Source organism: Saccopteryx leptura, chromosome 1, assembly GCF_036850995.1.
Source record: "Saccopteryx leptura isolate mSacLep1 chromosome 1, mSacLep1_pri_phased_curated, whole genome shotgun sequence".
NCBI lineage: Eukaryota > Metazoa > Chordata > Mammalia > Chiroptera > Emballonuridae > Saccopteryx > Saccopteryx leptura.
In genome coordinates this window covers 44624257-44637444 of record NC_089503.1, presented here as the reverse complement: position 1 = coordinate 44637444, position 13188 = coordinate 44624257, and the positions used below count along the sequence as shown (strand labels likewise).

The 13188-nt window shown below is 45.5% G+C and overlaps 1 protein-coding gene across 1 annotated transcript in view; it reads left to right on the top strand.

Moving 5' to 3' along the window:
* Window positions 1-12404, top strand: part of INSC (INSC spindle orientation adaptor protein) — a 134330-nt gene extending 121926 nt beyond the window's left edge. The window contains exons 11-13 of the mRNA XM_066360562.1: window positions 3253-3408; window positions 5077-5153; window positions 11857-12404. Coding sequence (XP_066216659.1) covers window positions 3253-3408; window positions 5077-5153; window positions 11857-11985 — 362 coding nt within the window. The 3' untranslated portion in view covers window positions 11986-12404. The remainder of the gene's footprint in view (window positions 1-3252; window positions 3409-5076; window positions 5154-11856) is intronic.
* Window positions 12405-13188: the final 784 nt, after the last annotated feature.

The window sequence follows — 13188 nt, the reverse complement described above, 5'->3', positions numbered from 1 at the left end:
CCAGCTCTGCTGTTTACTAGCTGTATGGCCTCTGTGTTTCCAGCTCAAAAATGGGAACAATAGTAATAGCTACCTCATAGGGAGGCCGTGAAGGTTAACAGAAAGCGTGTTAGAAGCATGTTTGGCACAGAACGAGCGCTGTGCTTAGTGTGTCTGCTCTTTCAGGAAACAGTGGCAATCATACATGGCTCAGTTGAAGAGAGTTTGAGGAGGAGAGTATTTATAAAAGTGGGGCAGGACGCGAGGAATCAGCAGTAATGATGACGGAGAGTGTAGGCCTCCTGGGCTGGGTGGGGCAAGCCCTGCTGTAGAGCTGGACTTTGAAAGGCAGTCCTCTCACCGGGAAGCATGAGGCTCTGATGTGCCTTGCCCTGCAGACTGGTGATTGTGTCTCTGTCCTGCCCCAAATCGTGTGTGATGTTGGTGATGGGGGACGGGATGAAGGGGGTATGGGAGGTCAGAGACAGTGGCTGCTGGTCATCCTTACACTGGGGGGCAGACCAGGGAGCCAGGGCAGCCAAGCTCTCACTTGTCAGTTCATTGGCAGCAATATCCCCCTCTCAGCTGGTTTTGTTTTCTTTGTGGGGTGGGAGCCAAACTGAAGAGACTGTTGGGGAGGGAACTTGATGTTGGGGGTTAGTCTCCAAAGCTGGAACTCCTCAGGACTCCCAGGCAATGTTTCTGGCATTGAGCCTGACCAGAACTTACAAAATATGTTCCTAGGCAGCCCCAATTTCATAGTGTTTTTATCCTTTTCTAGATAAGACTTATAAAGTATATATTTTTTAAAAAGCTTTATTTTTATACATCTGTAAGACTTTTCACATGAATACATTCACATTTATTAATTTAATAGGCATACAACAAATATTTGAGCTAAGCACTATCCTGAATACTTTAGACCAGTGGTCCCCAACCCCTGGGCTGCAGACCGGTACCGGTCCGTGGGCCATTTGGTACTGGTCCACAGAGAAAGAATAAATAACTTACATTACTTCCATTTTATTTATATTTAAGTCTGAACAATGTTTTATTTTTAAAAAATGACCAGATTCCCTCTGTTACATCCGTCTAAGACTCACTCTTGACGCTTGTCTCGGTCACGTGATACATTTATTCGTCCCACCCTAAAGGCCGGTCTGTGAAAATATTTTCTGACATTAAACCGGTCCGTGGCCCAAAAAAGGTTGGGGACCACTATTTTAGACCTATCCATGCAGGAAATGGGCAAAAGTCTTTGCTCCTTGGAGTTTACTTGCTAGTTTACGAGAAACTATTCTTTGTCAGATCCAAGTGCAAAGCTGGGGATAGGGAAATGGCTTCTTTATGGGAACTTAAACCAGGAAGCTATTAGTAAAATTTCTTAAGCTTGTGGCACTTCCCAATGTTGTTAGTTTGGTGTCCCCGGTTCACGTCCCCACGGGCCATAACATTCACACTACAGGACATTAACAGCCCTGACCTTGTATTAAGGACATGTGGGCACAGGGAGCCAGAAGACCAGTTCTGTTTGGTTGCCAGGGATTGGGTTTGGGAACAAAGTGGCTTTTCCCGAAGTCAGAATGTGTTGTGACAAAGTTAATAAGGGCTAAGAAAGGCAGGACTTTGAGAGTCTCTTGTGCCCATAGGAGGGAGAAATGGGTACTTACAAACCTCACTAGAGAGAGAAATGGCCCCTCCCCAGGAGTGAATAGTCTCAGGGTTATTAACTAAGCAACTCACAGCCCCGTGCATGGGGCTCTAGAACACTTAGAAACTGCATCTGGTTTGAATAAGATTCACAGATGTACATGGCCAGGGCACTGGGCTGGAACTGACTTCTGTGTGAATTTGGGAAATCACTTTTGGATTAGAAGAACTCTAAGGGCCCTTCCAGCTTTGTGGTCTAGGTCAGAGGTTATGAACTTAGATGCCTATGAGACCCAGACAGGTAATAGAAATGGGTGGCATGGGCTCAGTGGGGATTGAATCAATCTCCTTTAAAAGAGGACACTTATATATAATAAACTTGAACAACTTGTCATGAAGTAGAGTGGGCCCAGTGTTGTCAGATGAGTCAGTAATTTTTTAGAAGGTGGCAATCTCCCCATTTTCGTATCATCAAAAATTCAATAAATATTTTAGATACTGTGTGGAGCAACAAAACAAAATAAAATATGCCTGTGGGCCATGTCTGGTTTAAGTTCCAAACTTGCAGGCGGCACTGAATACAGAAATGGAGGAGTGAGGGCTGGGGCCGTCCTTCCCACAGAAGGTGGATATTACTGCTACCTGCAGATGGGAACTGTTAAGAGAGAGAGGGAAACCAATATTCCCTGCAGAAACAATTAGGGGGCAAAGGCCCAGGTTGGCAGTGGATGTGGGTGTGAGTTTGTAGGACAATCAGAAAACACCTTTGGCTTCAGGAGAGGGTGGGAAGACTTCTCAGCCAACCAAATGCAGGCTTAAATCCCCCAATTCAACTACTCTAGCTTTCTCTGGTGTTTAAATCACTTCTAAAATATTTGATCTATTGCCTACCCAGCCTGGGTTGGGGTTACCTCCCACCAGGGGGACCCATCACCGCTGGACCTGACACAGATGCAGCGCATTGGAGGGGAAGAGGTGATGGAGAGTGGCCAGGTTATCTGAGTTCTGATAGCAGCTCCCCAGCTCCTAACTGTGCGACCCAGAAAATAACTTCTCTCTGGGCCTCAAAGTGAATTATCCTAGTGCCCAGTTCATGAGGCTATTGGGAGGTTTTAGAGCCCTGCTTGGCAAACTGCGGCTCGCGAGCCACATGCAGCTCTTTGGCCCCTTGAGTGTGGCTCTTCCACAAAATACCACGTGCGGGTGCTACCTTGATAAGGAATGTACCTACCTATATAGTTTGAGTTTAAAAAATTTGGCTCTCAAAAGAAACTTCAATCGTACTGTTGATATTTGGCCCTGTTGACTAATGAGTTTGCCGAACACTGTTTTAGCGGATCACGCATTTACTGTGCATTTAGCACGGTGCCAGGCATGCAGCTAAAAACCCGCAGTGATAGCATTAAAAAAAAATAAAAAGAGATGTCCTTTCCAAGTATAGTGACTTGGTACATGGATTCAGAGATACCCCCAGGGCAGAAGGAGTGGAAGAGGTGGCCTCCTCTAGCTCCCTTCCTGTTTAAGAATCCCCTCCGAAGTCAGTCTACAGCTCTCCACCCAGCTGGTCCCTAGGGGAAGGCTCCCCACCGGAGTGGGCGCCAACTTTTCACGCCTCTTGTCCAGGTGTCCAGCTTATCATGGGCATGCTGTCTGAGAAGCCAAGATCTGGGACCCCTGCTGAGGTGGCGGCCTGCGAGAGAGTGCAGCAGAAGGCGGCAGTGACCCTGGCCCGTCTCAGCCGAGACCCGGATGTGGCGCGGGAGGCCGTGAGGCTGAGCTGTAAGTGGTGCTGGTGGTGGCAGGGGGGGCCTCGGGGGTGGGGAGGGCGGCTTGGGGACGGGAGCAGCTGGTGGTGGCAGGGGTGGCCTTGGGGGTGGGGAGGGCGGCTTGGGGACGGGAGCAGCCTGGGTTTCATGGCGGCAACAGAGGCTGCAGAGCAAGGGCTGGTGGGGATGAGCCCCACTCTCTGGGTTCTGGGAATGCTGGGACGGAGGCCCAGGTGCAGCCGCTACTCAGGCCTGTAATTTGGGGCTGAAACAAGAGAGAGAAAGGACCTAGAGAGGGTATAGTTGGCCAGAACAATGACTCTCCTGCAGACTTCCGTTAATTAGGACCCATTCCTTCCTCCTTCACTCATTCAGTTGTCTGCTCTTTCTTTCTTTCTTTCTTTCTTTCTTTCTTTCTTTCTTTCTTTCTTTCTTTCTTTCTTTCTTTCTTTCTTTCTTTTCTTTTCTTTCTTTTCTTTCTTTCTTTCTTTCTTTCTTTCTTTCTTTCTTTCTTTCTTATTCATTCATTAGCACACTTATTACTTCATTTATTTACCATTAACTCCTTTATTAATTCACTCATCACATCACTCATCCATTCAGTTAGTCTCTTATTTACCCAACAAATGTTTTCAGATACCCAGTCTGTGCTAGGCTCTGTTCTGAGTGCTAGGCCTGTGACATTGACACAAACATTGTCCTGATCACAGGGACTTAAAGAACTAATAGGGTGGCAGATATGAAAAAACAAAACAAAACAAAACAACAAACCACAAAAAGCATTTGCACATGCTAATCCTAGAGCAATGCTCAAAGCGGGTCCATAGCCGACCTGGTGCGCAAAGGAAGTAGCCTGCATCTGTCTGGGCAGGACGAAGATTATTTTAGCAAGAAGGTGAGTCTTCAGCTGTGGTTTGAGGAGTTGTTCTGGTGTGAAGCTGAGAAAGGGCACTCCAGGCAGAGGCCTGAGAACAGGCCTGGCCGTGTCACCTAACATCCAGGTACACGGGCAGCAGCAGGCGGCCCTGGGGCAGCAGTGGGCTGCAGCTCCGGAAGGCTGGCAGATTGGGTCTGCATGCCTTTGATCACGGTCTTATAATGAGGGGTTTTTGTTTTGTTTTGTTTTAAGTTTTAAGAAAGCCAATTTGCATTGAAAAGCAAAGTCATTTATTTAACATTTCTTCTATAAAGGCCTCCTAGGCAACATTAACCTGCTCGATTTGTAGTTTTCTGTAGTTTCAGCTGCAATATATTTTCTGACTGATAGGCAGTTTGGGGGAAAAAAAGGGTGCCGACAGTTTCACCGATAAAGACGTGAATCCTAAACACGGCTCTGGTAACTCAGGAGGGCCTCCACAGAAGCCGCTCTCTCAGTGCTGCCTCCCTGCAGTGCTCACTGAGTTCAGTCCTGGCCAGATTTCTGGCACTTAGGGGTTTGGTTTTGATGCTGCAGCTCATCCTGGCCCTGCCCTCACACCTGAGGGAGCAGGTCTCCACCACAAGCTCCTCCAGGTGGGTTCACTCTCCTTCCTCGGCTGATGGGTAGGCTGGCAGGAGCCCTGGGAGCCACCTGCTTTCCCCTGCCCCGCACAGAGAGCTGTGTGAGAGAGGGGAGCACCTCTGGGTCGGGCCTGGCCAGCTCCCAGTCCGGGGCTTGATGTTCTCCATGCATCCCATGCAGGTATGTCCCGCCTCATTGAGCTCTGCCGATCACCTTCTGAGAGGAACAGCAGCGACGCTGTGCTCGTGGCCTGCCTGGTGAGTCCTCAGTTCTCCCCCATCTTTCTCCCTGGCCAGGAGAAAGCGGTGGGTAAGCCATGAAACTTCTCTGGGCTTCAAATTTTCTCTTTAAAATGGTGATAAGAGTAATACTTGTTCACTTAATTCATAAAATTATGAAGAAAATTATATAAGGTTACATACGTGAAAGATGGGGGGCTGGGGTACCACAAATCTTTGAGGTTCTCAGGAATCTTAATTAACAGTGATTAGAACAGAGTGGCTGGCTGGCAGAATGCTAGGTGGTGTTAGCGATGTCGTGGTGTTGAAGCACGTGAGAGCTAGGGCATGAATGTCTCCTGCCTGTCCAAACTGGACAGGGTGAGAAAGCCTCCCTTCCTCTCTGGAAGGAAGCTTTGTGGCTTCTTTCTCTCCTCTGTGGAATAGGACTAGAGGCAATAACACAGACAGTACTATGCAGCCAGCCACCAGGATCTTCACCCCGAACCAAACAAGTGTGTCCTGGGAGGTCCGTACCCAACTACTCCTCAATGCTTGGTTCACTCTTTAATTCATCTGGCTGTACCAGATGGGGATGCATGCTCTGCCTCTGTACTCCTCCCTGCTGGGGCTGAATGAATCCCAAAGCAGAGCAGCTCCCAGCTGGAAGCACGGCGGAGCAGGGAAGTCGCTGGATAAGTAGGCTGTTTAACTTTCAGATCCTTGATAAGTCCTCAAAGAATGCAAGGGAGAAGTGATGGATTTAGAGATCCTTCAAGCTGTTTCACAGTAAAGCCCTCTTTTACCCATCTTGTTTGAACCAAGTTCATCTCATTTCTGGGAACTCCTGATGAGCATTGTGTGGTAGAAACAGTAGATACCCCTGTCGTGATTTTCCAATAATGAGCTATGTGACATTGCATAGGTCACTCAATGCTATCTATTTTATTCAATAAATTTTTACTGAGTATTTCTATATGTCATGCACTCTTCTAGACTATGGGGCTATAGCTGTGAAAAAAAAAGTCAAAAATCTCTGCTGTCATGGAACTTTTATTCTGGCACATGCAGAACAACTTTAACCTTTCTTGTGGCTTTGATGATCTGGCAAAGCTTATTGATCTTTTATCAGAGTGTTCTAAAGACATACAATAAAATTTACAGCATTAGAAAGGAAACTAATTACATTAAAATAATTATAGAGTATTTCAACCTGTGATATGTTAATATATATACTTTTTAATTAATAAATAAGATCTAGCAGCAGACCCCATAAGCATTGCACCCTGACTAGTGGTGAGCATCAAGGGTGTCTGAAGCTCTCTACAGCTGTCATGAGATATGAAACTGTCTGGGATTTCTACTGGTGAACAAGTCACCAGGATTGCTGAGACTTCCTGGTTTGTTGCTACAGTCACAACTGAAGGAAAGGCTAGTTTCAGTTAGAGGTTAGTGAATATAAAGAAGTAATTTATTTATTTATCTATTTATTTATCTATCTATTTATCTTTATTTATTTATTTATTTATTTATTTGCAAGAGAGTCAGAGAGAGGGACAGATAGGGACAGATAGACAGGAAGGGAGAGAGATGGGAAACATCAATTCTTCATTGTGGCACCGTAGTTCCTTGACTGTTTTCTCATATCTGTGTTGACTGGGGGGCTAGAGCTGAACAGTGATGCCTTGCTCAAGCCAGTGACCTTTGGGCTCAAGCCAGTGACCTTTGGGCTCAAGCTAGTGACCTCTGGGCTTAAGCCAGAGACCATGGGGTTATGTCTATAATCCCATGCTCAAGCCAGATGAGCCTGTGCTCAAGCTGGTGACCTCGGGGGTTTCAAACCTGGGTCCTCTGTGTCCTAGTCCAATGCTCTACCAGGGGTCCCCAAATTTTTTACACAGGAGGCCAGTTCACTGTCCCACAGACCATTTGAGGGCCGCCACATACAGTGCTCCTCTCACTGACCACCAATGAAAGAGGTGCCCCATCCAGAAGTGTGGCAAGGGCCAAATAAATGGCCTCAGGGGGCCGCATGCGGCCCTCGGGCCATAGTTTGAGGACGCCTGCTCTATCCTCTGCGTCACCACCTGGCCAGACTAAAGACATAAATTTTCATTCAAGTTTACAGAGCTTCTTAACTCTGGTCCAGCAAATGAGAGTGACACCTGGCAAACACAATAATTGGCCCCTAGACCATCATCTTCACCATGCAGGCAGCTAGCCACTGCTTGACTGACTAGGCCCCGAGGAAATGTTGGGATACTCTAAAGATCCACTTAGATATGCGAGTTTGTTAAGATTCCTTTTTCATTTTTATTAGTAGTCTGAAGAAGAGTGAATGGAAAGGCATGGTTACTATCTTCAATCTCTTACAGCACTTTCCAGTGGAAAAGGGGTTAAATTTCCTCTGTGGATGAGTTGCTGTATGCTGAAGAGAGGCATTCCCTCCCTAATTCACTCTCCATTTGGCTGCTGGGTTCATTTTCATCATGACATTTTACAACCATGACACTTCCATAACCAACCCTTCCATGCCCCTTTACGGCCTACTGTCCATGTGCTCCAGCCCTTTACAGTTGGGCTCCGACCCACTCTTCGGGTCTGAAGGCCTACCACTGCCTCCAGTCCCCGTCCTTCCTGCTAGGCCAGAATGCTGCCCTTGGCCCTTGTTCCAAGCAGACACCCTTTTTACAGCTCTGCCAGCAACCCTTTCAAGCCTTAGATCAAAACCCCTTTCCTCCTGAAGCTTCCTGGGAGTTCTCCATGCCCAAAGACAGGGAGCACACAGTGCGCACCTGGGCCTGTCTGCTCAGACTGTGTCTTCCCCAGTAGGAGGCTGGTGTTATCCGGTGTTCTGGGTGTTATAAAGGGAGGCTCTTGGAATTCAAACACAGGCCTACCTGATGCTGAAGGTCTTGACCTGTGAGCAGACTATCTTGTTTCCAGCCATGCTCTCTGCCCCCCCACCCACCCCCATGTCTATGGCCCTGGTCTTTTTACCTTGGCTCAGGGTGGGATTTGAATTTCTCCCCCTCTAGCCTGGACTCTTCTTAAGATCGGATCCTTTTCCAGTTCTCTGTTTCTCCATAGGACCTTGGGTTTGGTGGCTGTTTCTGGCCTGGTAGAGGGACAGATAGACTCCTCTCCCCACCCTCAGTACCCCCACCCCACTTGTGTTGGTGGGTGTTTGTGGTTTGGGCTGCTAGAAGGCCCTTTGTATTTGAATACTGTCCCCTGGCTGGTGAGACGGGGTCACTCAATAGCCTGACCTGGCCATTTGGAGTCGGAGGCTACCTGACCTGCCTGTCCTCAAAGTGTTTTAGTTTTAAAGGCTCTTTTCAGGTGGATGGAGGACATTTCAATTATCATCTCCCACATCTGGGGAAGTGGCCATGCATATTGCCTCCTGCAAGCAGGATTAATTTTCTTTTAATAAAGCAGCTGTCAGTGGGCTGCTGGGCTGGCTAAATATTTAGGTGTTTTTAGACGATCTGGGAGTGAGCTCCTGGGATTACTGGCTGGTCACCCCCCGGGGAAAGCAGAGGCTGAGAGAAAGGTTTCCGTAGGTTGGAGGGTCCTGTGAGGCCGGGGAGGCTGAGGAGAGGGCGCTCCAGGATGGTCTGGGTTCGTATCCTGCAGGCTTGCTGGGGACTCTGGGCATCTATTTGCCTTTGTGTTTTTTCAGTTCTGTTTCTAGTTCCCTTTCGTTCTGTTTTTGACTTTCTCTCCTTGTAGAGGTTGCCTCCTCTCTTAGGGATTTCTCTCTCTACTTCTTTCCCTTTTTCTCTTTTTATCCCCCCAGCTCTCTCCTCCTCTCCCCGCCTCCGCCTCTCCTACTCCCTCTGTCCTGTGCCCTCCTACTCCGGGCTGAGCTCTCCTTTCCTTGGCCATCTCCTCTCCCTCTTCCTGCCTCCCTTTCATGCCTGGCTTCATGTTCTCCCCAGTTCATCTCTGTCTCTCTGTTTTAATAGTTCCTTTTTGTTCCGTTTTGCTGTTGTCTCATTTTCTCTGTCTCTCTGCTACTATCTTTTATCTTATTTTCTCTCTTTATGGCTCTATTTTCTTTATTTCTTTGTCTGTTTTTCTTCCTTCATCTCTCTTGCCTAATTTTTATTCTTGTTGATATAAAATATGTTGATGGCCTGACATCCTCATCTGCTGAACAGCCCTGGCTTGCTTTTACTGTGACAACTCAAGGGTAACGAGGTTATTTCTCCCAGTTGGGTCAAGAGGAATCAGGAAGTGGTATGGAGTCAGCTTCTTTAGCCTTCGGGGACTCATACCTCAGGGAAATAGGAGGTATTAATAAGAGACAGTCTCCTAGAGTCTACTTCCTGCTACTAGTATCTCAGAGCCTGCTCTGTGCACATAGACACATCCTTTTGTGGTCCACTGGACATGGCAGAGCCTGTTAGTCCAACAACCAACTAGAGCCATCCTCTCTTTTCACCAACTTAGCAATTTCTCAGCAGTAGGTTACCTCATGTCTATGCAATGAGTTCTATGCCAGCCTTATACTCAATATAAACTAGGGCCCTGGGCTTGCAGCATCCTGCTGTGTGTGGAGGTATGAAGGCCCTGGAATTGAACTGCTATGTGATATTAGGAAGGCCACTTTCCCTCTCTGAGCCTAATGTCCTTATTTCAAATTAAAGATCATGATACTTACCTTGCAGTATCCTGAAAAGACTAAATGAAATACTGTGTTGGCATTTCCCATTGTTTGCATCTTCTGCCATTCCAGATATTGACCCCTGTCTTTGTATCCCAGGGGAAAAGCATCCTTAAGTTCCCACCTTGTTTCATGATGTATACAGCTTCTAGAAGAGGAAAGGAATTAGTATTTATTGAGCGTTTAGTACGCATTGCCTCAGCTCACTGGTAAAGAAGTCTTTATAGATGCACAGTTCACATTTGCAGTTTCAGACTGCTCTAGCATTTGACTTGTTTTTAACGTACTTTATTTCATCATTTTATTTTATTTTTTTAGCAAACATTTATTGAACCCTGTGCCAACCCCTGTTCTACCTGCAGTATATACCAAAAAAAAATAAAACAGAGTCCCTACCCTTGAGGAACTCAGAGTCTAGTGTGGGAAATACCTACCAAAAAGACAATTGCCGTCAAGTATGATAGGTTAAGGTCAGCGCAGGAGATGTGGGTACACAGAGGAGGGAGGAACAGTCTCTGCTTCAAGGGATCATGGAAGGCTTCTTAGAAGAGGTGACAGCGGGACGACAGGCCTTGCAGGATGAACGCAACTGCTAGCTGAAAGTGAGGGGGAGGGACTTGATGTCATGGAGAAGAGCTGAGCAAGGGCACGTGGGCGTGAAATAGGATAGCATACTCAGGAAGGTGAAACTCTCAGTATATGAAGGTCTGGGCAGTGGTTTCATTCTTCCTGCATGTCTCTTCCTTGTTTATCTACATCTTTGTGGCAGAATCTCCACCTCCTTCAATTTTATGAACTTCATTCCTCTCTCTCTTCCCTCCTTCCCATCTCATAATGCTTTGCTCAGAACCTAGCTGAATTGGTGCATAATTGAATAGTCCTTGCCATTCTACGGTTCCTCTAAGGATTTGGAAGCAGGAATATAATTCTACTGATGCTTCTGGCAGCCCTGGTCTCTAGAATGAACAACTATTTCACTAAGGTGACCAGATTCTTAAAATGACAGATCTTAAAAGCAACCAGGTTCCTAGAATGACTAATAAACCAAGATGGCAAGACCACTATTAAGATTATAAAGACTTTCAGATGACATCCACCATGGTGACCAAGGAGCAAATGATACCAGGTGACCAAGTGATAAGATTGCAAAAAGACCATTTGACTGAGACGTCAAGGTGATAATCAGCTCAAATTGCCTGGTGAACAAGCCACTTCCTGAAATTCATCTCTCCGGGCAGCTGAAGAAAATGCATGCACCTGAGCAAGCCCCAGTCTGACCTGTGCCATTTCTTCTGTTTTTTTTTTTTTTTTACTTTTGACTTTTTATTAATGTTAATGGGGTGACATCAATAAATCAGGGTACATATATTCAAAGAAAACATGTCCAGGTTATCTTGTCATTCAATTATGTTGCATACCCATCAGCCAAAGTCAGATTGTCCTCCATCACCTTCTATCTAGTTTTCTTTGTGCCCCTCCCCCTACCCCTACCCTCTCCCCTCTCCCTCCTTCCCTCCCGTGCCCCCCCTCCCCCCACCCCCAGTAACCACCACACTCTTATCCATGTCTCTTTGTCTCATTTTTATGTCCCATCAATGTATGGAATCATGTAGTTCTTGTTTTTTTCTGATTTACTTATTTCACTCTGTATAATGTTATCAAGATCCCACCATTTTGTTGTAAATGATCCAATGTCATCATTTCTTATGGCTGAGTAGTATTCATTAGTGTATATGTGCCACATCTTCTTTAACCAGTCTTCTATTGAAGGGCTTTTTGGTTGTTTCCATGTCTTGGCCACTGTGAACAGTGCTGCAATGAACATGGGGCTACATGTGTCTTCACGTATCAATGTTTCTGAGTTTTGGGGGTATATACCTAGTAGAGGGATTGCTGGGTCATAAGGTAGTTCTATTTTCAGTTTTTTGAGGAACCACCATACTTTCCTCCATAATGGTTGTACTACTTTACAGTCCCACCAACAGTGAATGAGGGTTCCTTTTTCTCCACAGCCTCTCCAGCATTTGCTATTACCTGTCTTGTTGATAATAGCTTCTGTTTTTTCCCCAGGCTGCTCTGCGTAGATTGGCTGGGGTCTGCCCCGAAGGCCTCCAGGGCTCCGACTACCAGCAACTGGTCCAACCTCGGCTTGTGGACTCTTTCTTACTCTGCAGCAACATGGAGGAGAGTTTTGTGTAGCAAATGTGGGAGAGGAAAGGCACTTGGCCCCATTCTCATGTCCCCTCTGAGTATACACCTGTGAACACACCCAAGTACACACCAGCCCCCTCACCTCCTTATTTATACTTAATTTATTTTTTACATGAAATGGACATAGGGCTAAATATTCTAGCAACATCATCAGGCAGTTTGTGTTTCTTGGAAGTCATTTTTTGTTTTTATTTTTTGACTTCTGTGACTTTTCAGTTGCAGATGTTGAAATGCATAGTGATGAATATGACAGATTGTCATGGGTTGATTTCACTTCATCTCGCTTTCTCTACTCTCACTATATAATCTTGCCTCATTTTTTAAAACTTGGGAACCAGAGTATCATAACTACTCAGCACTTTTTTTAAAAGTTGGATTTACTCTCTCTAAAAGATTTTAAATGAAATTCATAGTTGGGCAGAATAAACTAGAAGGGAACTTTTATTCTTTAATAAATAAAATGATACAACATTTGTCTTTAATTTTCTGATTCAATTATGTCTCAGACTAACTTCTTGCTTCCCAAGGTTTTATGCCACAAAAATTTCCAAGTGTTAAAAAAAAAATTTCCAAGGGTTAAAACTGCACAGAAAATTATATTGTTTTCATAGGTACATAAATGGGTCAAGTTCTGAGTAATTTTTGTGAGAAATTGAAAATATTTCCAAAATCTCCAGAAACTCATTTTGCCCTGGCTTCTTTGCTTTTGTATAACTCTCATTCATTGCTGGTGGGAATGCAAATGGAACCCACATCTTTGGAAGACTGTTTAGCAGTTTCTTATGAAACTAAACATACTCTTGCTATAGGATCCAGCAGTTGTGCTCCTTGGTATTTACCCAAAGAATTGAAAATTTAAACTTCAGTACACACAAAATCCTGCATGTGGATGTTTATAGCAGCTTTATTCATAATTGCCTAAACTTGGAAGTGACCAAGATACCTTTCAGTAGGAGAATAAATAAGTAAATCCAGACAATGGAATATTATTTAGTGCTAAAAATAAATGAGCTTTTAGGCCATGAGAAGACATGGAATAACCTTGCAAGCATATTACTAAGTGAAAGAAGCCATTATAAAAAGGCCGCACACTGTATGATTCCAACTATATGACATTCTAGGAAAGGCAGAGCTATGGAGAGAGTAAAAAGATCAGTAGTTGTCAGGAGTTGGGGTGCAGAGCGATGAACG